General features: G+C 37.3%; 1 protein-coding gene across 1 annotated transcript; it reads right to left on the bottom strand.

The window, feature by feature from the left end:
• Nucleotides 1-17,794: 17,794 nt before the first annotated feature.
• LOC127441998 (aquaporin FA-CHIP-like) lies at nt 17,795-21,446 on the bottom strand. Its single transcript, XM_051699625.1, has 4 exons — nt 21,016-21,446; nt 19,541-19,705; nt 19,112-19,192; nt 17,795-18,388 (listed from the first exon to the last, which is right to left on the bottom strand). Exons 1-4 carry the CDS (start codon nt 21,370-21,372, stop codon nt 18,209-18,211), a joined length of 783 nt encoding a protein of 260 aa, XP_051555585.1. The 5' UTR covers nt 21,373-21,446; the 3' UTR covers nt 17,795-18,208.
• Nucleotides 21,447-26,571: the final 5,125 nt, after the last annotated feature.

Genomic DNA, 26,571 nt, shown 5'->3' with positions numbered 1-26,571 from the left:
GATTTGTACAGCAAATTCTGAAATATAATTTGAGCCAAAATACGAAATAGAGTAAGACAACAGAAGACAAGAAAAATTTACGAAACCTTTAGAAAAAAGAGAATTGGTATTGTTCATTTAATGTATGTCTGTATAGTTATCAGGTATGTACAAACCAAATGCAAAATGTAAATGTGACAGATAACAAGGAAGTGTATGGGCATTTACAAGACTCATCACAATTCAGGGCCTGGGCCACTGACCAGAACCAGATCTGTTGGTTCGGGGTTTGATTAGGGGTTCGGTTGTAGAGTTTTCCGGTTCAGCTTCGCCTTTAAGGACATTCATACGCCTGCTAAATCCTTCCTTTTTGGGGTACAGTAAGAAGTCATACACAAGGGCAATGGCCATTCCACTGCACATGGGTGCAATCCAGTATATCTGCATGAGGAAATGAATATAACATTTGAGAAATAACAAAGCAATAAACTTATCATTTCACACATTGAAGACTTACTTAAGAAATAAGTTTATCTCAAAGAACCAGTCCTTTTCCTTTCTGCCATTAGAACACTTTAGAGAAAGTACAACCATGTGCCACAAGGTTTTTAATGCAAAAACATTTGTGACCGTTTGCCAGTATATTTTGGTCTAGGATACAACCAAATCATACAAAACTATTTTCTACCCTTAGCTGAGCATTAGCTGGCATTTATTCTTGTTTTTATTCAAACAGCACACTTGCCAATTGTTCTCAGGGATGCAAAAATGTGGGAAACACTTACCCAGTGGTTTTTAAATGCTTCAAGTATAACTGCTGGTCCAAAGGATCGAGCAGGATTGATGCCACAACCGGTGTAAGTTTGATTATCTAATTTTCAAGATTATAAATTATCATTTACTTACACTGCAAAAATAAATAAATAAAAATAAAATTATAAGCCAGAATTTTGTCTTTTTTCCAGTAAAAATATCTGAACATCCACAAAACAAGAAAAAAAAAAAATACTGTACTCAAATGTACAAGATAAGACTTTTTAGGGGGGCCTGGGTAGCTCAGTGATAAAAGATGCTGGATACCACCCCTGGAGTTTGCTAGTTCGAATCCCAGGGCGTGCTGAGTGACTCCAGCCAGGTCTCCTAAGCAACCAAATTGGCCCGGTTGCTAGGGAGGGTAGAGTCACATGGGGTAACCTCCTCGTGGTCGCTATAATGTAGCTAATGTAGGATGGCGTGAATCCTCCACACGCGCTATGTCTCCGTGGCAATGCGCTCAACAAGCCACGTGTTAAGATGCGCGGGTTTACGGTCTCAGACGCGGAGGCAACTGAGATCCTCCGCCAACCAGACCAAGGCGAACCACTACGCGACCACGCGGACTTAAAAAGCGCATTGGGAATTGGGCATTCCAAATTGGGAGAAAAAGGGGAGAAAATCTCCACCCACCCCCCCCCCCCCCACAAAAAAATATGACTTTTTTTTGTCTGCAATTTTTCTACTTTTTTAAATTATAACCTCATTAATTTTTGTATATTTATAAAAATAGTTTTTTTGTATCGTATAAACATACTTCTAAACTTGCCGATAAGGTAAGAAAAAATAAACTTAAAAGGAATATATCAGGTTTAATACAAGTTAAACTCTATCAACAGCATTTATACCATAATGTTGATAAAAAAATAAAAAAATAAAAATAAAAAATAAATAGAATAATCGTCCCTCCTTTTCTTTAAAAAACCCCCCAAAAATCGAGGTTACAGTAAGGCACTTACAATGGAAGTGAATGGGTACAATTTTTGGAAGGTTTAAAAGCAGAAATGTGAAGATTACAACTTACATTAATCCTTCTATTAAAACTTTTGTTTTATTGAAATGGTTTAAATCATCGTTTACTGGGATTATATGGCATTACGTCTTCATGGCAACAAAATTGTAAAATTAGATATAACTTCACACAGAAAAGATGCAATTTTATCACACTACAATCATGTTAATGTGCATTATGTTTATGTCTTGTAGCTATACTTTTGAAACAATTAGTATTTTAAAGTTTATGGATTCACTTCCATGGTAAATTCCTCACTGTAACCCAGATTTTTACTTACTTTTTAAAAAGGAGGAACAAGATGAAATAATTTTTGTGGTAATCAATATTATGCCACAAATGCTGCTGATTGAGCTTAATTTGTTTTGAACCTGGAATTTTCCTTTAAAGAAATAGTTCACCCAAAATTCTGACATCATTTACTTACCCTAAAATCATTCCGAACCCTTAGGCCTATGATTTAACCTTTTAATACAAGATATATTCTTTAAAAATATCTTATGCAATTTTGCTTCTAAAGTAAAATTATCTTGTTTTATAGATGTTTAGATATTTTACTGGAAACAAGACAAAAGTACTACTTAATGTATTTTTGTTGATGAAAGGTAAAATAGCATGCTTACTGCAACCAGGTGTCCTAAACCAACTGATAGACCGATGGCGAGAGGAGCAGAGCCTGTGACATCGGTTCGAAGTTTATCTGTTGTAGCCAACACACAAAGCACCAGCTGAAAGGTTGCAAAAAGCTCAATGGCAAATCCCTGACCTGCATTTACACCATTACTCAGCTATAAGAAAAAGCAAAAACATCAATTGATTACATTTTAATGATGGGTTTTTGCATACTTAGACTTGCACAGTCATTACAACAAAGAACAAATGTGTTCAAGCACAACTCTAGTGGGACATACAACATTAGCTTCAATTACAAAGTAATAAAAATTTAATTTCTCGTTGTACATGGTTAATTCTTTATATTAACCACGTTATATGATATCATTTATTATATATTTTGATTTTATAGCTATTAAATATTTCCTTATTGTCCAGGACAAAAGATACCGTTTATTCTATATAAGACAACCCTAACCTAACCTAACCTAACCCTAACCTTACATAACAAAACCTAACCTAACCTAACTTAACCTAACCTAACCTAACCTACCCAACCTAACTTACCTAACCTAACATAACATAACATAACATAACCCTAACTTTACCCAACCTAACATAACCTAACATTACATAACATAACCAAACCTAACCTAACCTAGCCTAGCCTAGCCTAACCTAGCCTAACCTAACCTAACCTAACCTAACATAGCCTAGCCTAGCCTAGCCTAGCCTAACCTAAACTAACCTAACCTAACCTAACCTAACCTAACCTAACCTACCACCTAACCTAGCCTAGCCTAGTCTAGCCTAACCATAACAACATTACCCAATAGTGGCTTTTCAGTAAAAGTACAGCAAATTGGTAAAACAATAAAGTCCCAAAATGACTGGTGAAACAGCAAATATATAATTTTTTACGTTAAATAAAAAATTCAATGTACAAAAAAAAAAAAAAAAAAAAAAAACACACACAAAAAAAACATATCCACATAAAAAAAAAAAACACCATTGTTTTAGTCTCCAGAAACTGTAATGAAAAAAATTCTATAAAATCACCACATAAAACACGACAACTTGCCCCATTAAAATGTGACATGTCCCAACCAATTATGAAAAATTCCCTTGCCCATAGACAGTTAAACTTATCAGTTAAATTCTATCATCATAATACAGTTGGCCATTGTATTAATGTACACAAGTGTGATTTTATTCAGACTTGTTACATTTTTTATACAAGAGCTAAAAAAATATGATATTTTCCTTTCCGGCCTTTTAGCTAATAAATGGAAATGCTAGCAATGCCGCCACTTATAAACACTTGGTGAAAGGAAACTGGTTTTCACAAAGCAACCACAGCTTTAGACCAGACAACAGCATTTAACAAGAAGTTAATTGTCAGAACTGTCCAAGAGCTAGAGCCACATAACAGGCCCATTAAATTGGGATTGAAATGTGCATCCAACTTTCAAATCAAAAGCAGTTTAAGAACAAGTGCAGTGGTTTGGGGTTAATTGAGTGGTCCGCTGTATGTGGTTACTTAGGTTTATTGGTGTCTATGAATTAATGTTGTCATGTGATTTAGCATTTAATTAACCAGTTTTTAATTGGCCTCCTGCACATGCGCAATTGCATTCGACTGCAGTTGACTTTAACCATGTTTTTTTAGCACTGCATGGTCAGTGTATGGTGTCTGGAAGTGATGTGGTTTAGTTGCTACAGTGAGTGTGTTTACATTCATGATCTTACTGTGATTATGAGTACTAATCAGAGTAAAGATGTAATTTAATAACTGACAAGATGATATCTCACAAAACCGCAAATGAATGCACACAAAGTATTTCCGACTGTCCCCAGTGGCAAGTAGATTTAAAATGATTGTCCCAATTATTCGTTTTTTTTTTTTTTTTTTGCATTTGCATTTGCAACCATTTTAGACGTAGTCTGGAGCCCTGTTGGCTGCAATGAGCACTTATCATAACATTCAAAATAACACATTCTTGTGCCAGGTCGCCACTCATTATAATATACAAACATAGATATTTTCTATGTATTAGACATGTCCTAGACATTTAAAAAAGGACCAAATTGGTCTTTGCAAAAAGTGGTGGGAATATGACCCCCTGCCCCACCCATAGATGATGCCTGTTGTCAAATGTCTAATATGAGAAACTTGGGGAAAAGTTTATACTCAAACATTATGATACGGGGCAGCCTACAGCATTGTAAAGTTAATATTTATTTAATCAATGTGAATCAATGAAACATGAATTTCCAATTGTTTTAACTTGCTTCGAAGAAGACTGCAGGATTGAAGGCAATGCTGTGGACAAGAGTATTGGTTTTGACTGGTGTGATATATGACCATCAGGTATCACAAGCCGACACTGACCGGGCGCTGGGAACTGTATGGGAGTATAAGTGAGCAGGAAACCGCGTACCCTGAGGCCGCGTTCATTGTGACCGGGGAATTTAACAAAGCCAATTTCTAATCAATCGCACCAAAAATACCACCAACATATCAGTTTCAACGAGGGGACCAGGTTTTGGACCATTGCTACACTCCCTTCCGGGATGGCTACAAATCCCTCCCTCGCCCACCATTTGGCAAGTCTGACCACTCTACTGTTCTCCTTCTGCCCGCTTACAGGCAGAAACAGGAAGCACCCACCCTCAGAATGATCCAGTGCTGGTCGGACCAATCAGATTCTACGCTACAAGACTGTTTTGATCACGTGGACTGGGAGATGTTCCGGTCCGTCTCTGATGATGACATTGAGGTTTACGCTGATAGCGTAACGTGTTTCATCAGAAAGTGCGTAGAGGATGTTGTTCCGACCAAAACAATACGGATCTACCCCAACCAGAAACCATGGGTTAATAGTGATGTTTGCGCGGCACTTAAAACCTCCGCTTTTAATTCCGGGAACGCGGAGGAGCATAAACAAGCCTATTATGCCCTCCGCAAAACTATCAAAGCAGCCAAATGCCAGTACAGGGACAAGATTGAAGAACAGTTCAACACCTTCGACTCTAGAAGCATGTGGCAGGGAATTAATATCATCACGGACTACAAAGGGAATAAAAACTCCACCGTAAACACCGCTGCCTCTCTCCCGGATGAGCTATATACTTTTTATGCTCGTTTCGAGGAAATTAACACCGTCCTCGTGGAGAGAGCTCTCGTGGCTGAAGCTACAGAGGTTAGTTCACTCTCCGTTTCTGTAGTGGATGTAACCCGATCCTTCCGACGGGTGAATATCCGTAAAGCCGCGGGTCCAGACGGCATTCCGGGCCACGTCATCAGAGTGTGCGTGAACCAACTGGCTGGTATTTTTACGGACATTTTCAACCTTTCCCTCTCCTTGTCTGTAGTTCCCACATGCTTCAAAACGTCCACCATTGTGCCTGTACCAAAGCAATTCAAAATCACTTGCTTAAATGATTGCCGTCCTGTTACTCTGACCCCCATCATCAGCAAATGCTTTGAGAGGCTATTCAGAGATTACATCTGCTCTGTGCTGCCTGCCTCACTGGATTCACTGCAGTTTGCTTACTGCAACAACCGCTCCACTGATGATGCCATTGCATCTACACTACACACTGCTCTCTCCCACCTGGAAAAAAGGAACACTTATGTGAGAATGCTGTTTGTAGACTACAGCTCAGCATTCAACACCATAGTGCCCTCCAAGCTTTATGTGAAACTCCGGGCTCTGGGCTTAAACAGCTCGCTGTGCAGCTGGATCCTGGACTTCCTGTTAAGCAGATGCCAGGTGGTTAGAATGGGCAGCAACATCTCCTCATCACTGACCCTCAACACTGGAGCCCCGCAGGGCTGTGTTCTCAGCCCACTCCTGTACTCCCTGTACACACATGACTGTGTGGCCATACACAGCTCCAATGCCATCATTAAGTTTGCTGATGATACGACGGTGGTAGGTCTGATCACTGACAATGATGAAACAGCCTACAGAGAGGAGGTGCACACTCTGACATGCTGGTGTCAGGAGCACAACCTCTCCCTCAATGTCAGCAAGACCAAGGAGCTTGTGCTGGACTTCAGGAGAAAAGACAGAGAACACAGCCCCATCACCATCAATGGAGCACCGGGGGAGAGAGTCAGCAGCTTCAAGTTCCTGGGTGTCCACATCACAGAGGAACTCACATGGTCCGTCCACACTGAAGCCATTGTGAAGAAGGTTCATCAGCGCCTCTTCTCCCTGAGACGGCTGAGGAAGTTTGGAATGAACCGCCACATCCTCACACGGTTCTACACCAGCACTGTAGAGAGCATCCTGACTGGCTGCATCACTGCCTGGTACGGCAGAAACACCGCCCACAACCGCAAAGCCCTGCAAATGTGGTGTGAACTGCCAGACACATCATTGGAGGTGAGCTTCCCTCCCTCCAGGACATATATACCAGGCGGTGTGTGAAAAAAGCTCGGAGGATCATCAGAGACTCCAGCCACCCAAGCCATGGGCTGCTCTCACTGCTACCATCAGGCAGGCAGTATCGCAGCATCAGGACCTGCACCAGCCGACTCCATGACAGCTTTTTCCCCCTAGCAATCAGACTTTTGATCTCTTGATCTTTCACGATCAATATACATCAGTACTGCACCTTATTAATCTTATTATCTCACACTGGAATGTCATAAATGGTATTCTCTCTTAACTACACACTGGCAACTGACCATCGACCTCACAGCAGACTTTTGAGTCGACCAGGAAAATCAACACATTTACGAGACAGGATAAAGAGACGAATCCATCACCACCACAAAAGACAAACTCAATAGACCTGAGAAAGGAAAAAAGCAAAACAAATCTAGACATTGATAGGAGACTCAGTTCAGATGATAAGAAAAGTTGACAAAGAAACTTGATGTCCTTTGCCATCTAGTTTTCCCAGAGATTGTTAGATGGAGCACAGGCAACAGATGTGTGTCAATGGCTGTTTCCTGAACACATACATTCTGATCAGGAACTTTTTTAAAGGGGGCACCAGTGTCACAGCCCCCTTAAAAGGTGTGTTAACAGAGTTTTTAATGCAGCAACAGGTGGCATACATTGTGGGAAATGTGTGGGGGAAAAAAGTGTGGGAAAGATTTAAAGTCTTAAGGCGTGGTCACATTTACCTTTGTACGGCAAAATTCCGCAGGCGAAATACAGTAATTTAGTGCGATGGACTTCCGGTGGCAAAAATTTTTTCACTCACTGATTTCGCGTGGAGTTCAAGTTTGGTGAACTTTGACAGGCGAATTCACCACATTGACTAATAGGAAGTTTCTTGGTTTGGCAGTGACCTCTATGTGGGCGGTACTTCGTGCACAGCTACACTGAATATTCACAATGGACAAGGATATCATTTTAGAGGTGAGTTTCTTTTTAACTTAAGTCTTGCAGAGTATAAAGTGCAGCATTAGAAAAAAGGCTGCTTTTTTGCTGGTTTCACGCTGGTTTCAATGTTTTTGACTTGTCCCTCCTTTTCTTTAAAAAAAGCAGAAAAATGTGATTACGTTGAAGCACTTACAATGGAAGATGGGGCCAATCGGTAAACATAAAAAAACTCACTGTTTCAAAGGTATAGCCACAAGACGTAAACAATATGCGTGTTAACATGATTTTAGTAGGATAACATCACTTACTAACCTTTTTTGTGTAAAGTTATATCCAGTTTTACAATTTTGCTGCCATGATGACGTAATGGCGTAAACCCTAAAACGACCATAAAAACAATGATTTAAACAAATTTACAGCTCAAATAATACACAAAGTTTAACAGAAGAATTAATGTAAGTGCTTTTTATAAAATTAAAAGCTTCACATTTTTGCCTTTAAACCCTCCAAAAATTGGCCCCGTTCATTTTCATTCTTTAAGTAAAGTCTAAATTACTTTTTATTGTAATCAACATTATGCCACAAATGCTGTCGATGAAGCTTAACTTCTGTTGAATCTAGAATATTCCTTTAATGTAAATAATTTAACCATTTTTAAAATGACTGGTAAGGGGAGGATTCAGAAATAACTGAGACAATAAGCTTACTACTGCTTCTATTTTCTTCAAACATGAAGAGAAGAGTGTGTAAAGATGCCACATATACTGTCAAATGCTACGTCCATACTAATAAGTGTTTTAAATCTCCATTTTCAGTGTTCTAACATCATCATTTTCCAAAGTACACAGTTATGGAGAGTGTTTTTGAAAGTCTCGATATTCGGTGGAGGAAAATGTTGTTCCAGTGTGGATAAGAGGCACGTAGCAAAATCTATGCATTTTTAAACTAAAATGGATTAGTGTGAATGTGTGACTTAGATCTAAATTTTGATTAAGACAAACACTTTTTTTCAACAATATTCATATCAAAGGAACAACTATTGTTTTGGAAGTTCAAAGAATCCATTCAAAATTAACTTGGCTTGAAAATTTTAGGCGGCATGTAGCCCTCCATGATGCGCCCAATGACATAGTTTGGGGCAGGACTATCTGTTTGTCAGACCAATAGAAGACAAGGGGCAGTGTTTGGAGAACCTGTTTCGAAAGTGTCATTATTTTTTGCAATTCCATTTGGTTGGCAATGGTGCAGAAACTATGCTCTAAGGCTTCAAGCTTAAACAGAATTTATTTCACACTTGGTATAACGAATATGTTGGGAACATTTTAATAAAGATACAAAGAAAGCATTGTGATTGAGTTAATCAGATAAGAGAACAAATATAGGCTAACATTTTAGTAGTCAGTCTGAAGTCTTGACATACATTTTCAGACACCACATAATTAAGCAAGAATTTGTGAGAAAGAAAACTCATGTACACCTGGTAGGTGTCCTCGACCTAAAGATAACCCGGTGGTGAATGGAACAGAGTTGTTGACATCACCACACTGATTAGCTGTGGTTACTTGACATGTAGGACCAGCTGGAAAGTGAGTTAAAGAATGCCAAATAAAAGCATGCCGTGCAACTAAAACAATCCGCAAACATATTCTGAACACATCTTCCAGGAAGAGTTTGAATGAAAGCTGTTAAGTCTGCTCCATATTTACCACTTCCTGTCAAAGTGTTTCCTCAAGTCTGATCCAACACTTTATTTTAAGAAAGGAAATGTCTGTACAGAAATTTGGTTACTCATTCTATATTTATTTATGCAATACAAATGACTGATGTATGTCAATAACCTGTAATGCTCATCTCTGTCTTGTTCCAACCCCCAAATGTTTCTCTTTCTTCTGTAATACACAACAGTTATTTTCCTATTTAAATAATGGATAGGTTTAGGGTTTGGATAAGGGGTTACACTTTATGTCCTCATTGTGCTCAACCTCTTACTTCTCATTACAGCACCCCAAAAACTTCTCCACTTCATTATATTTTTGAATAAAACCATGCTTTTTAGTATGCAGATTATGTATTTATTTATTTATTATGAGGTACCCATTCATGAGCACTGGCTTACTACAGGACCTTGTGAACAATAAGGCAAAAAGAGATGCAACATTCCTTGGGTGTGGAACAGGATACGAGACAGGATAAGATGCACAAAGGAAGGAGATGGAGGGAAGATAACAGGCTTTATCCATGGGCTTCTAGCCACTGGTCCATTAAACACTTTATTTTAACACATTAACACATTAAACACTGGTCATTAAAAACCTTTTGCACAAGCGCATGATGGCTTGTTCACCTGTATTCAATATTTCCTTAGCTCTATAGCATGTTTTTTTTTGTTTTGTTTTGTTTATTGACTGAGTTTCCATCACTCCCAGGTTTAAAAATAGAGCTTTGCTTTCCACTTTTCACAAGAGTCAATATGAAAGTAAATCATTGGTAAAAGCAAACAATATCAGAGACTGTGAGATTAGGATATGGATCTTAAAAATCAACATCAGCAACGTGATGATACACATTGACATAATTTGTATAATATTGATATTGTGATATTAAATATGTGTAATATTAAAGATAAAAATAAGTGTCGGTGTGTTTATGCTTTGGTCCAAGAAAATGTGTTTCTTTAAAGCATTTTTTACTTATTAACTTTAAGCAAATGAACTTCATGAGGTGACCTCTGAATTATTTGATTTGTCTGTGCCCTTCAGACACCATTGTTTGATAAACATGTGTAATATCACACACTGTTCCTTACTGATGGCTCATTTTTCACATCAAGATTGTAAGATCTAACAGTGGGACCCATAGGATGCCTCATTATTGCACCAAGTATTTTTGTCTTGATGTATACATAGTTGTACAACATAAAAAGTGACTAACATGGTACATAAAGGCTGACATAATAACCAAAAAGCTTGTTGGCATAGGCTATTAACATTAGCATACAATATCTATAAGCATTTAAATGGACTTCAACACACTTATACAAATGTGTGGTATCTTACCACCTCAATATTACCACCATATTGTCACATTTTGGTCTTCTTTGTTTGTATAATGGGCATGCTAGCATCAAATATGGTGGAATATTATGAATATATTACAATACAGTATATATTAAGATATAATGACATTTAACAAGCTATTAAAAATTAGAAGATCTTGTAATTAGAATTCAGTGTACTGAAAGTTCTGCAATTACTTTTCTTAGTGATCATACTTTTTACCTGCCAGTGTTGTGCCGAAATTTTACTCCCCGCCAGATTCTTACTCCCCGCTACCTGATTGGTCCCTATCCCTAAAGGTCACACCATTAGTAGGGAGTTATTGGTCCCTATCCCTATCCCTAAACACCACACCTAACCATAACCAAAACCATACAAGGGAGTCAGAAATTGCCACATCAGCACCCTGGCAACAGAATAACAACGCATAACAACACACCAAATGTAACTCAGAACACCTTAGCAACCATTACACATATGAACAGAACTCCAGTAAAGGCCGGAGACTTGAAGAAATCTTATTGCAGTAATGTTTTAGACAAAAATATTTTAAATTAATATATAGCCTAAACCATGAATTAAAACTTATATGAACAGTCTCTTCTCTTGAGATTCTCAAGTGGAGACACAACACGCATTTCCCCTGTTCTCTTTGTGATTTTGATTTAGATTTGCGAATCGATTCTCAAAATGAATAGTTCAGATCGGTTTTCAAAAATTTTTGCCCAATTCAAAAGAATCAAACTGCTAAAAATTAGACTCAAATTATTTGTTCACGAATTGGACATCATCACACATTCAGTTGCAAATGTAACAAAAGGTTCTGGAGAAATGTGGCTATTCACATGTTATGCCCTTCACACCTGCCAGAGACACACGCACTGTATCTCAGCCATCACAGTCAGAGGTCACGATGAGTTCAAAGCAGCAAAACCCCTTCACTTGTTTCTTATGACTAAAGTTGAAGTATGTAATTCCTGTGCCACTACCGCCACGAATGGAATTGCAAAAATAAACAATGTTTTCAAAACAGCTTTCTGTTTCCACTTTCATTTTCACATTCTGTCACATTCTGAATGTAAATGTGGAGATTTATAGTATAAAGGACTTAAATATTGATCTGTTTCTCACCCACACTTACAGATGAAGTCAGAAGTTTACATACACTTAGGCTGAAGTCATTAAAACTAATTTTTAACCACTCCACAGATTTCATATCAGCAAACTATAGTTTTGGCAAGTCTTTTAGGATATCTACTTTGTGAATGACATGAGTAATTTTTTCAACAGATTGTTTCACTTTTATTTGACTATATCACAATTCCAGTGGGTTAGAAGTTTACATACACAGAGTTAACTGTGCCTTTATGCAGCTTGGAAAATTTCAGACAATGATGTCAAGCCCTAAGGCAGTTAGCTTCTGATAGGATTCTGATTAGCCTAACTGGCTAATTTGAGTCAACTGGAGGTGTACCTGTGGATGTATTTTAAGGCCTACCTTCAAACTCAGTGCCTCTTTGCTTGACATCATGGGAAAATCAAAAGAAATTAGCCAAGACCTCAGAAAAAAATTGTGGACCTCCACAAGTCTGGTTCATACTTGGGAGCAATTTCCAAATGCTTGAAGGTAACATATTCATCTGAACAAACAATAGTTCGCAAGTATAAACACCATGAGACCACGCAGCCATCATACCGCTCAGGAAGGAGACACATTCTGTCTCCTAGAGATGAATGTAGTTTGGTGTGAAAAGTGCAAATCAATCCCAGATCAACAGCAAAGGTCCTTGTGAAGACACTGGAGGAAACATGTAGACAAGTATCTATATCCACAGTAAACAAGTCCTATATCGACATAACCTGAAAGGCTGCTCAGCAAGGAAGAAGACACTGCTCCAAAACTGCAATAAAAAAGCCAGACTACAGTTTGCAAGTGCACATGGGGACAAAGATCGTACTTTTCTGAGAAATGTCTTCTGGTCTGATGAAATAAAAATTGAACTGTTTGGCCATAATGACCGTCATTATGTTTGGAGGGAAAAGGGTGAGGCTTGCAAGCCGAAGAACACCATCCCAACCATGAAGCATGGGGGTGGCAGCATCATGTTGTGGGGGTGCTTTGCTGCAGGAGGGACTGGTGCACTTCACAAAATAGATGGCATCATGAGGAAGGAAAATTATGTGGATATATTGAAGCAATATCTCAAGACATCAGCCAGGAAGTTAAAGCTTGGTTGCAAATGAGTCTTCCAAATGGACAATGACCCCAAGCATACCTCCAAAGTTGTGGCAAAATGGTTAAAGGACAACAAAGTCAAGGTATTGGAGTGGCCATCACAAAGCCCTGACCTCAATCCGATAGAAAATTTGCGGGCAGAACTGAAAAAGTGTGTGTAAGCAAGGAGGCCTACAAACCTGACTAACTCAGTTAGTAAGCTGAAACAAATCATCCTCTCTATGATTATTCTGACATTTCACATTCTTGAAATAAAGTAGTGATCCTAACTGATCTAAGACAGGGAATGTTTTCTACGATTAAATGTCAGGATTTGTGAAAAACTGAGATTAAATATATTTTGCTAAAGTGTATGTAAACTTCTGACTTCAACTGTATATAACTTCTGAAGATATGGCTTTAACTACTGGAGTCTAATGGATTACTTTTATGCTACCTTTATGTGCTTTTTGGAGCTTGAAATGTCTGTTCACCATTGACTTGCATTGTAAGGTCCTACAGAGCTGAGATATTCTAAGAAAAATCTTTATTTGCATTCAGCAGAATAAAGTCATAGACATCTGGGATGGCATGAGGGTTAGTAAATGTTGAGAGAATTATTAATTTTGGGTGTACTGTCCCTTTTAGCCAATTAAAAGCAAGCAGAGATATGAGAAAAAAATAAACCTCAGACATTTTGTCCCCCTCACTTCTGAAATGATGCTACGCCCTTGGCTGACATATTTGTGTTTTTTGGCAGAGGAAGAAAAAATCTGACTGACATTTACTGTTCACTTGATGATGGTTGTCTCCAAAAGGTCAGTTTGTTGTGAACAGAATTTCTCAGATATTTGTATTCTTCTCCTCTCTTCATTGTACTGGTTCTGATAGACAGCTCCCATCAGAGTACAGTATGCCTATAAAATCCACAAACATTTCTAGAGTCTGTTTTGCATTGAGGTCCACAGAATGAAGATCTGAGTATTACTTTTGAATTGAAGAAGTTCACGATACCGCCAAGTAAAGATAATGATAATGGTCATTTTAGATGCTTTAGAGGTCATTATGGTACAAAGTTTAAACTGTGAGCTCTTTTGGCTGCTCATTAAACAATCATTTTATACCTGATTTTGATATAATGTAGCTGATTATGGATTGCAGTTCAAGATTCAAGTCATTCTGCAGTCTAGTGGTTTCCTAACAGGTAACTTTTATGTTTGACAATAACAACACTCTTATATGTGAAGCTAAAGCAAATTTGTAAATCACCCTGGATAAGCACATCTGTCTAAGATCCATATGCCTTAAATGTAAAAGCAAACTAGATTTTTACATTTAACCTCGTGTGACCCTGCGTACACATGCGTGGACGTTGTATTTTCAATTCAAATAAACCAACTGATCTCAGTTCAGAAGACTCTGTGCTGTCAGTAAAGGGTTAAACTTTAGACATATGAAGTCATGTGACAAAACAACATAACATCGACCACAGCTGAGTTTGTCTTTGGGAGTACACTATATCTGGTGAGAAATCTTATTAAGTTTTTAACATTGAAACCTGTTTGAGTCAACAGATTAGAGTCTCCGTTATGCCATTTTTAAAATTTGAGTGATTTATCGCAAAATGGCATGCTGCTAAACACAATGTACACTAATGTGTACAATAGCACATCTTTTCCCTAGAAATCCTATATTTACTGTGCAACATCACATTGAGAATCAATGGGTTCATTCAAAAGCTGAAAATGTTTGCTTTCAGAGGCTTTATATGAAGTTAGAATGAAAATAAGGTCAATTTCGAACTGTTCCGAGACCAGTGCAGACAGACAACACACTGGAAGTTAAGTAATTTACTAAATAGGGACCAAGGGAGCATCCTATAGCTCTCTATACAAGTGCATTCACTCATAAAATCCAACCAAAAGTTCAGTTTCAGGCTGCAGATGATATTTGGACCACTCAACATGTTTGGCAGACATGGGACAATGGTAAACAGTACACAGATTCAGAATTTTATAATGCTACATTTTATTTTAACATGGTTGGCATTGATTGGATGATGCTGGCCATTACTTTGAATCAGAATTAATTATGCTAATTTCTGATGTAATGTCTGTAACGTCTCAAAAACATGAATAAAAAACACTTCAGCCCATAAAACAATTTGATTCAAAACATCTGACTTTCTATAGCTATTATTTAACATTTCACAACAAACATTTTTAGGAAAATTATTTGCTCAAGAATTTTTTTTGGATATTTATTAGGTGCTATTAGTTACAAATCAAAAAGGGAAATGGGAAATGCACACAGCAGTCACGCTTGGGTCTCAGGAGGTTAAAAAAAAATGTGAGTGTGTCGCGTGCTCTGGCTGATTGCTAGGACATTGATTGCAAAATTTGATTTTCCTGCAGGAAATACCAGTGGCAGCAAAAGAAAAGTGTTGAAGATTTGGGAAAGTTTAGGTTTTAGGATTTCGTTCTGTGTAAATTAAATGTTGCATCCGAGTTGCTTAGCTATTGCTGTCAAAATTATATTTTATATTGCTTTTTTATATACATATACAACCCCAATTCCAAAAAAGTTGGGAGAGTAAGAAAAATGCTAATAAAAACAAAAAGGAGTGATTTGTAAATTATATTCACCCTTTTCTATATTGAAAGCACTACAACTAAACATTATATGATGCTTTACCTTGTGAATTTCAATGTTTAAAAAAAAATAAAAAATTATGTACAGTAATTTCAAATTGTTTGAATGCAACACACTCCAAAAAAGTTGGGACGGGGCAATTTATGACTAATAACAATTTGATGAGTTGAAATAAGGCGATGTGAAACAGTACTGTATAAGGGGCCTCCAAAAACAGCCTAGTCCTTCAAGAGTAAGGATCATTCAAGACTTGTCAATTTGCCAACACATACTTCAGCAAATAATCCAGCACTTTGAGAACAATGTTCCCCAAAGACAAATTGGAAGGACTTTGGGCATTTCACCCTCTACAGTGAACAATATAGTTAAAAGTTTAAAGGAATCTGGTCAAATGTTGGTGCGTAAAGGGCAAGACGAAAACCATTTCTGAATGTGTGTGATCTCTGATCCCTCAGACGTCACTGTCTTAAAAAACTTCATTCATCTGTAATGGATATCATGAACATGGGATTGGGATAACTAGTAAACCTTTGTTAGTCAGCACCACTTGCCGTTGCATTTACTTTACAAAGCAGAAGCCCTACATCAACACTGTCCAGAAGCGCTGCCGACGTCTCGGGGCTCGATCTCATCTTAGATGGAAAGTAGAACAGTGGAACTGTGTTTCTTGGTCCGATGAGTCCACATTTCAAATCGTTTTTGAAAAACACAGCTGTCAGGTTCTCCGGCCCAAAGAGGAAAAGGACCATCCAATTGTTATCGGTGTCAGGTCCAAAAGCCAGTGTCTGTATGGGCCAGGGGTGTGTCAGTGCCCATGGCATGGGTAACTCGTACGTCTGTGAGAACACCATGAATGCAGACAGATATGTAAAAATTTTGGAGCAGCATATACTGCCATCCAGCACGTCTTTTCCAGGGAAGTCCTGGAATGTTCAGCAGGACAACTTCAATCCACATACTGGCCGAATAAGCAGAGAGTGTGGGTGCTAGATTGGCCTGCCTGCAGTCCTGACTATCTCCAATTGAGAATGTGTGGTGCATTATTAGCTCACAATACAGCAATGAAGACCCCGTAAATTGTGCAGCTGAAGACTTACATAATGGATGAATGGGGGAGAATTCCACTTTTTAAACTTAACAAACTTGTGTCTTCAGTGCCTAAATGCTTAATAAGTGTGATTAGAAGAAATGGTGATGTTTCACAGTGGTAAACACTTGACTGTCCCAACTTTTTTGGAGCGTGTTGCAATAATCTGATTTGAAATTACTGTACATTAAAAAAAACAAAACAATGAAATTCACAAGGAAGAGCATCATATAATATGTAGTTGTAGTGCTTTCAACATTGCAAAGGTTGAATATAATTTACAAATCACTTCTTTTTGTTTTTATTAGCATTTTTCATACTGTCCCAAATTTTTCGGAATTTGGGTTGTATAAAATATTAAAATATGAAGTTGTGTAACGCTGTGTTTGAAAATATATGTAAAATATATGTCACCTATCTATAGCTGTATCACCATGCCATGGATGTCTTTGAATGGAGCAAGTCATTCAGGATGTAGTAAAACTTGTTTATATAGGGAAGTGCAAAGTACCATCTAAACCACCACACTAAAGACCAGTTAATGCTCTCTAGGAACATTAGCACAAGCATTAAAATGGCATTACTGTAATGCTGTAAAATTGGCATTTTAGGAACATGAAACATAGCGAAAGAGCATTTTAGGAACTGGAAATAATTGCACAAAAATGCGTTCAGATGTGATTGTGGGATACTTGTAGCCCAGTCAGACTTCTCCTTAAAAAAAAACAAACCTTGATTTAAATACTGTTAATATGTGTCAATCAAAGCACCATATATAATAATTATTGAAAATAAACTAGACAGTCAGATAGAAAGCTCATAAAAAATATAAAGAACAAGTAATTATATTGTAATTATAAGTAATGATAAGCAGTGATATTTAACCACCATATTTGCACATATATTCAAATTGTAGTATGAGTAAAAAGAAAGCGCTTTTGATTTGTTGTGTTCATGTGTAGCTTGAAAAAAAAAAAACACTGCAGTCTTCAAGAGAAAAAAATACACTAAACTTGCAAAATGTAAGATTTAACATACTGAAGTTTACTTACAAAAGTAGAGAAAACAACATCATATTGTACACAAAATGCAATACAAACACACTTTCATTTAAAATGTTTACAAAAAAAGTGAACCTACATTTTCAATACTGATATATAAGATTTTTGAAAACAAGACAAAATTGTATAATTTTCCTGAGGTACATGCTGATTTACTAATTGAGAGTCATAAAAAACAAAACAAAACAAATTAAGACAAAATTTCAAGACTTTTCATTTGAACAACTACATGGATGGCTTTACATTTGCATTTAAAGAACTGTCATATAGTAAATTGAAAAACAATGCTATTCCCCTTTAAGGAAAAAGATATATTTACAGATATTTTGTTAAGAGACTTAAAGAGTATTATACACTAAATATGTGGAGTGTTGCGTCACTTTGATGACATTTCTACAGCAGGGGGGTCGTCAGTTCCGTTGACATCATAGTCTGCAGCGGGGCCGGACACCAGCACTCTCACACGGTCAGGGAAGTCGTCCAGTTTAGGGTACAGCAAGAAATCATAGACCAGCGCAGCGGCCACACCACCACACATTGGGCCAACCCAGTAGACCTGAAAATGTAATACAAATTACAATTATGGCCTAGATCTTTATTAAAAACCAAACAATCTTTAAAAGTTCAAAAAATGTGCCACCAACAATCCACCTACAGTCCCACTGACCATTTGATGCATACAGAGGCAAAAAAACTATATACAGTATGTATGCAATGCATAGGGGTGCCACACAAAGGGGGGTGCCAACAGGACCATTTCTAGGCATTGCTGAGTGGAAGGCGTAAACGTTCAAGACAGCACTGGGCACCAACATTGATATCACGTACATCCCCGTAAATGGCTAGTGGATGGATATTGCACATAAAACTGGAAAGCATTACCACATTATTCTTGAATTCCTTTTCTCCAAGCCAGTCTATAACTGTGATAAAATCTATTTCAGATAAACTTGCCTTAAAAAGCAAGTAAAAACAAAACAAACTGGCTGGTTTAGAACATGTCAGTCAGACTTTCAAAGTGAGCAGTTCTTGGCTAGAATATGCTGAATTGTGCACAAAATAGTCAGAGGTATGGCTATGTGATACTATTTGCCACTAAGCATTTATCTAAAACAATATGCTTGTTAACTATTAATGTTCAACATAGTTAATTAGCTGAACATTAGATTACATAATTATAGATCCTGAATAGTATACATGCATAATACTGGGTGTATTAGAATCTCCAGATATCACATTGATTTGCAAATGGGAAAACAGAAATGGAATTAATTTTTACCCAGTGGTTGGTAAAATCTCTAAGTATCACTGCTGGGCCGAAGGATCGAGCAGGATTGATTCCACATCCAGTGAAACTGATCTACAAACACAGAGAGATGGAAAAGAGGATGATGAGACTGCTTGCAGGATCTTGGGTGATTGGGCAATAGAAATGAGAAATGTCCTTCTTCCAACAAATTATAATAATAATGCAGACATAATATAATTGGTTCTTTGTTTCTTCTTTGTTTTGTTTTCTGTTAAATAAAGTAAAAACTACTTTGCATAGCTATACACTGTTCTATTTCAATAGAATGCTACATATATACATATTATAAACATGGCAATATTTCAAACAATAACAAAAATGTCCATGCAAAAAAACAAAAAAACAAAAAAAAAAACAATAGTTGGGCTACTTGGGAATGTTTGAATGCTGATTACTCACGGCTGTCAAATGGCCCAGACAAACACTGAGGCCGATGGCCAGAGGGGCAGAGCCTTTCACATCCCGCCTTCTTTTATCTGTGGTTGCTATGACACACAGCACTAGCTGGAAGGTAGCCAGGAGTTCAATGCCAACACCTTGACCTGCAGAAATGTCACTGTGGATCTACAACGAAACAAAACAAAACAAAACAAAAAATGCAAAACAAAACAAAAAATGCAAAATAAAACCAAACCAAACCAAAAACAAAATGCAAAACAAAGAAAACCAAAACAAAACAGTACAAAACAAAACAAAAACCAAAACAAAGCAAAACAAAACAAAAGTAAAACACAAATAAAATCAAATGAAATAAAAATTAAATAAAATAAAATATTTAATTTGGAAAAAATATATAAAAAATAAAAGTGAAGGAAAACATTTTATTATTATTGGGCATCCTCAAAAAAGGCTAAGTAATACTAATCAATTTTTCTACTGATTGTAGAAGTACTGTAAAGCTTAAAATCCATTTACAATTTTATTTCGTTTGTTTGTTTGTTTTCACAATAGTGTTCAAAACCTACTTAAAGCAGAAATGATCTATTTAGACACAGTTTGTTTTAGTCAAATGTGAAGAGTTCAAGGGGTTAGTGGGCAGCACTGAGCATAAACAGCATCACATGACTTTGTTTACTGCCAGCGCAAACAAGTGCATTACACCTTCCTGAATGTTAAGCCACTTGCTAGAGAAAGTATAATCACTGGAGGGAATGCTGCCTTTGAATGTAAATGTTTATCAGCCACTGACTGAGCACAAGCTTATTCACACTTATTTTGACGTACTAAGTTACTCTGTTTTACTGTGGATTGTCATATGAAAATATGGTTATGCATATCTAATCAACATCAAGATTTTAGGTTAAAATTTATATGACTGCCTAAAGGAAAGTGTATATATTAGGTCCTTTTTTTTCAGTAGTTCATTTTAAAATGTGAGACAATTTCTAAAAGTACAAATAAATCTCTCAATATGAGGTCATAAAAACTGCATACATAATAATAATAAAAAAATAAATAAATCAGCAAATACTTTTTAAAATAGCATCACTCTGCAAGACATGTCAACTTCACAAAAGTATTTCATGTCAACTAAATGCATCGCGATGGCACTTCAACAAGGTAAAATCCCTGGAATAGTTAGTAGCACTCAAATTTAAAGTGTTTCTTTCCTACTAAAAAATAAATTAGAAAATATTTAACAAATCATCCATTTTATGCTAGACATGAAAGCTGCAGTAAATTTTCAGCTCATTCTAGTTAGAAGATGAATTCATTAAAACTCAAAGCAATACGTTCATTTTCCAAAGTAATACTGTAAACAAAATTTTACTGCATTTAAGAACTTTGTATTGCAACTAAGAAGCTCTAACAGTTAAACAGATCAGGAAGGAGAAATGTGACTTAACATAGAAACAAAAGTGCAGGTAACTCACTGCATTTAGCCCCAGGGCATCTCCTTTTGTGACACCATACACGATACCGCTCGCCACTGCTGCACCCAACATCTGGGCAATGATGTACATGACTGCCTTCAGCAAACTGATCTGACAGCTGGCCAGCAAGCCTAGGGTCACAGCCGGGTTTAAATGGGCTCCGCTGATGTGCCCGAGACTCTGGGCGAGAGTGGCAATGGACAGCCCAAACGCAAGTGCCACCTTGACCTCCTGATCTGGTTTGTCATTGTTCGAGTTTCCAACCGCAGCTGTGATGCTCAGGAAGATGAAGAGGGTCATACCCACCAGCTCGGCCAAAACGGCCCTCCAGAACGCCTTGCTTTTGAGTTCCTTCATGACTTGCAGTTCTGGGCACTCTCAATTGTTTGTGTGGGTCTAAGTTTGTGTGGGCACTCACTAAGTATCTCTTCCGAAAGACAGCATTTATAGGGCAGGTCCTGCTATAGAAACAAGGGGCGGGTTTTAGTGTCCGGGAGCAGAAAGAAGGAGGAAAAAAAAGGGCTTTTCTTTCCCTGCGGTGTCCTCTCCACTCTGTCATTTCAGAGATCTGCACAATTTGGCCTAATTTGAAGGCTGCAAGAGGTTTGCAAAAAGACAAACAGAGATAAAAACAAGATTATGACATTTTAAAAAGTATATAATGGTACCAAGGAAGCAAATTGCACAATTACACCATGAGAGTTTCAAGCTCTACTCTTCAAAGAAAACTTTTTGCACATTTATAATAGCTTTTATATATATATATATTTATTTACAAAACCTGGTAACACTACAATAAGGTTGTATTCATTAACATTAGTTAACTACACAAGTTAATATGAACTAACAATGAACAATTGGTTAACGCTGATTTCAACATATTATAATGCATATAAAAATTAAAAGTTGTATATGATAACATGAATGCATTATGAACTAAAAATGAACAACTGTGTTTTTATACATTAGCCAAGATTAATAATTGTTGTTTAAAATATACTGTTCATTGTAAGTTCTTGATACCTAATGTATTAAATAAAGTATTCTTCAAGCGAATTCGGTTATTTTTTTTACTTTATAAATGTTTATTATAGAAAATGACAATATTCTGAATGAATATTAGCTGGCTAGCTTGATCAATAATAACCATTTATAAAGTTAAAAAATAACTGAATTTGCTGAAGAATACTGACAAACCATATATTATCGTAACTGTCTATTTATTGGCAGTATGTTTCATCTGTCCCAAACTTTCCTTTTTTTCCCCTAAATTTATTAACAAAAATTATAAAACACGAATCAATCATTTCACAACTTACAGAGTTTAAAGTTATATTAAACACCACAAAAACCTATTATTACAATAATTGTAACATTTTACAGTTAGGTTCCATTTTTTAACATTTGTAAATGCATTAGGTAACATAAACTAACAATTAACAATATATTTGTTACATCATTTATTAATCTTTGTTAATGTTAGTTAATATAATTTACATTGTTCATTATTAGTTCATGTTAGCTAATAGTGCATTAACTAATATTAACTAACTCAGTCTTTGATTTTAAATATGCATTAGTATATGTTGAAAGTAACATTAACTATGATTGCTTAATAAGTATTGTTCATTGTTAATTAATGTTAACTAATGTTGTTAACTAATGTTAACAAATGGAACCTTATTGTAAAGTGTTACCACAATAAATATAATATAAATTAATTCCAGATGATGTTTATCTGACTGTAATTCGTTATTTGAATTTTTGCAAATCACACGTAATCAGAAATTGCCGACAAATGAGCACCTTTTTACGATTTGAACAAGTAGTTGCACTGAACCAAGAGCACAGAGCCATTTACAAGTCACGACCAGAACAAGGCTAATTAAATCAGTCTATAAAGAGACTTCAACAGAGTTTTCAAGCATCATAAGCATTTTTCCACAAATGATAACAAAGAATATCTATCATATTATAACCAGCTGAGCACAACATTTTATCAAACTTTTCAAATCCCCTAGATTTGTGCAGAAAATCAACATGATATATATAAAAAAAATCTCTATTATCCCAGGTCACTAATGGCCCTTTAAACTTTTGGTAATTAAGCACTTATAATTATTTTTTATTTTTTATTTTTTTTGCAATTTTGGCAAATGTTTTGTTTTGTTACACTATTTAAAAAAGTTGAGGAATACTAAAGAGATGTGGGCATAACTCCAAAAAATGGATGAGGTATGGAATGAGGTCCCGGCTCACTAAAGACCCGAGGTATGCATTTAAGTTTTAAAGATTTGTTCAAAAAGACCGATTTGTTCACAAACTAAACAAAAATCACCAGAGCTTTGGGCAATCACAAATTTGCATGCTGATTGCAGAGTCACAGATTTTAAAGGGGGCTGGGATGAAATTTAGGGGGGATGCCCACCAGGAAAAGTCCCGGTCCTCCCGATGTCCAGTCCGCCTCTTTACATATATACAGTATATGCATATATATATATATATACAGTGGTGTGAAAAAGTGTTTGCCCCCTTCCTGATTTCTTATTTTTTTGCATGTTTGTCACACTTAAATGTTTCAGATCATCAAACAAGTTTAAATATTAGTCAAAGATAACACAAGTAAACACAAAATGCAGTTTTTAAATGAAAGTTGTTATTATTAAGGGAAAACAAAATCCAAACCTACATGGCCCTGTGTGAAAAAGTGTTTGCCCCACCTGTTAAAACATAACTTAACTGTGGTTTATCACACCTGAGTTCAATTTCTCTAGCCACACCCAGGCCCGATTACTGCCACACCTGTTCTCAATCAAGAAATCACTTAAATAGGACCTTCCTGACAAAATGAAGTAGACCAAAAGATCTTCAAAAGCTAGACATCATGCCGAGATCCAAAGAAATTCAGGAACAAATGAGAAAGAAATTAATTGAGATCTATCAGTCTGGAAAAGGTTATAAAGCCATTTCTAAAGCTTTGGGACTCCAGAGAACCACAGTGAGAGCCATTATCCACAAATGGCGAAAACATGGAACAGTGGTGAACCTTCCCAGGAGTGGCCGGCCGACCAAAATTACCCCAAGAGCGCAGCGACGACTCATCCAAGAGGTCACAAAAGACCCCACAACAACATCCAAAGAACTGCAGGCCTCACTTGCCTCAGTTAAGGTCAGTGTTCATGACTCCACCATAAGAAAGAGACTGGGCAAAAATGGCCTGCATGGCAGAGTTCCGAGACGAAAACGACTGCTGAGCAAAAAGAACATTAAGGCTCGTCTCATTTTTGCCAGAAAACATCTTGATGTTCCCCAAGACTTTTGGGAAAATACTCTGTGGACTGACGAGACAAAAGTTGAACTTTTTGGAAGGTGTGTGTCCCATTACATCTGGCGTAAAAGTAACACCGCATTTCAGAAAAAGAACATCATACCAACAGTAAAATATGGTGGTGGTAGTGTGATGGTCTGGGGCTGTTTTGCTGCTTCAGGACCTGGAAGACTTGCTGTGATAAATGGAACCATGAATTCTGCTGTCTACCAAAAAATCCTGAAGGAGAATGTCCGGCCATCTATTCGTGACCTCAAGCTGAAGCGAACTTGGGTTCTGCAGCAGGACAATGATCCAAAACACACCAGCAAGTCCACCTCTGAATGGCTGAAGAAAAACAAAATGAAGACTTTGGAGTGGCCTAGTCAAAGTCCTGACCTGAATCCTATTGAGATGCTGTGGCATGACCTTAAAAAGGCAGTTCATGCTCGAAAACCCTCCAATGTGGCTGAATTACAACAATTCTGCAAAGATGAGTGGGCCAAAATTCCTCCACAGCGTTGTAAAAGACTCATTGCAAGTTATCGCAAACGCTTGATTGCAGTTGTTGCTGCTAAGGGTGGCCCAACCAGTTATTAGGTTTAGGGGGCAATCACTTTTTCACACAGGGCCATGTAGGTTTGGATTTTGGTTTCCCTTAATAATAACAACCTTCATTTAAAAACTGCATTTTGTGTTTACTTGTGTTATCTTTGACTAATATTTAAACTTGTTTGATGATCTGAAACATTTAAGTGTGACAAACATGCAAAAAAATAAGAAATCAGGAAGGGGCAAACACTTTTTCACACCACTATATATATACAGCATATACTGTATACACCGATCAGCCACAACATTAAAACCACCTGCCTAATATTGTGTAGGTCCCCCTTGTGCCACCAAAACAGCGACAACCTGCATCTCAGAAAAGCATTCTGAGATGCTTTTCTTCTCACCACAATTGTACAGAGTGGTTATCTGAGTTACCGTAAACTTGGTCAGTTCGAACCGGTCTGGCCATTCTCTGTTGACCTCTTTCATCAAAGAGGCATTTCCGACTGCAGAACTGCCGCTCACTGGACGTTTTTTGTTTTTGGCACCATTCGGAGTAAATTCTAGAGACTGTTGTGTGTGAAAATCTCAGGAGATCAGCAGTTACAAAAATACTCAAACCAGCCACCAACAATCTGGCACCAACAATCATCCATGCGATTATCTAATCAGCCAATAGTGTGGCAGCAGTGCATAAAATCATGCAGATACGGGTCAGGAGCTTCAGTTAATGTTCTCATCAACCATCAGAATAGGGAAAAAATGTGATCTCAGTGATTTGGAGCATGGCATGATTATTGGTGCCAGATGGGCTGATTTGAATATTTCTGTAACTGCTGATCTCCTGGAATTTTCACACACAACAGTCTCTAGAATTTACTCCGAATGGTGCCAAAAACAAAAATATCAACAGAGAATGGCCAGACTGGTTCGAACTGACAAAGTCTAAGGTTACTCAAATAACCACTCTGTACAATTGTGCTGAGAATTATAACATCATAAAATGCTATTCTGATATGCGAGTTGGCATTGTTTTGGTGGCATGGGCGAACCTACACAATATTAGGCTGGTGGTTTTAATGTTGTGGCTGATCGGTGTGTGTGTATGTATATATATATATATATATATATATATATATATATATATATATATATATATACTCTGATGATCCAAAACATTATGACCACTCACAGGTGAAGCGAATAACGTTGATCATCTCCTAACAAGGCCACATGTCAAGGTCTGAGCAGATTAGATGGTAAGTGAACAATCAGTTCTTGTAGTCAGCATGTTGAATGCAGGAGAAATGGGCAGAAGTAAAGAGCTGAGTGACTTTGACAAGGGCCAAATTGTTATGGCCAGATGACTGGGTCAGAGCATTTCTGAAACGACAAGGCTTGTGTGGTGATCCCAGTCAGCAGTGGTAAGTACCTACCGACAGTGGTTCGAGGAGGGACAAACCACAAACCCGTTTTCTTTTACATCATGTGGATGACCGTGTACGTGTGTGCCATTTACCTGGGGAAGTGATGGCACCAAGATGCACTGTGGGAAGACGACAAGCCAGTGGAGGGAGTGTGATGCTCTGGGCAATGTTCTACTAGGAAACCCTGGGTCCGGCCATTCATGTGGACATCAATTTGACATGTGCCACCTACCTAAACATCGTTGCAGACCAGGTACACCCCTTCAT

The sequence above is a fragment of the Myxocyprinus asiaticus genome, chromosome 6 (genome assembly GCF_019703515.2).
Source record: "Myxocyprinus asiaticus isolate MX2 ecotype Aquarium Trade chromosome 6, UBuf_Myxa_2, whole genome shotgun sequence".
NCBI classification, from domain to species: domain Eukaryota; kingdom Metazoa; phylum Chordata; class Actinopteri; order Cypriniformes; family Catostomidae; genus Myxocyprinus; species Myxocyprinus asiaticus.
The sequence above is the reverse complement of the archived record's forward strand: the minus strand, read 5'-3'. Positions and strand labels throughout refer to the sequence as shown.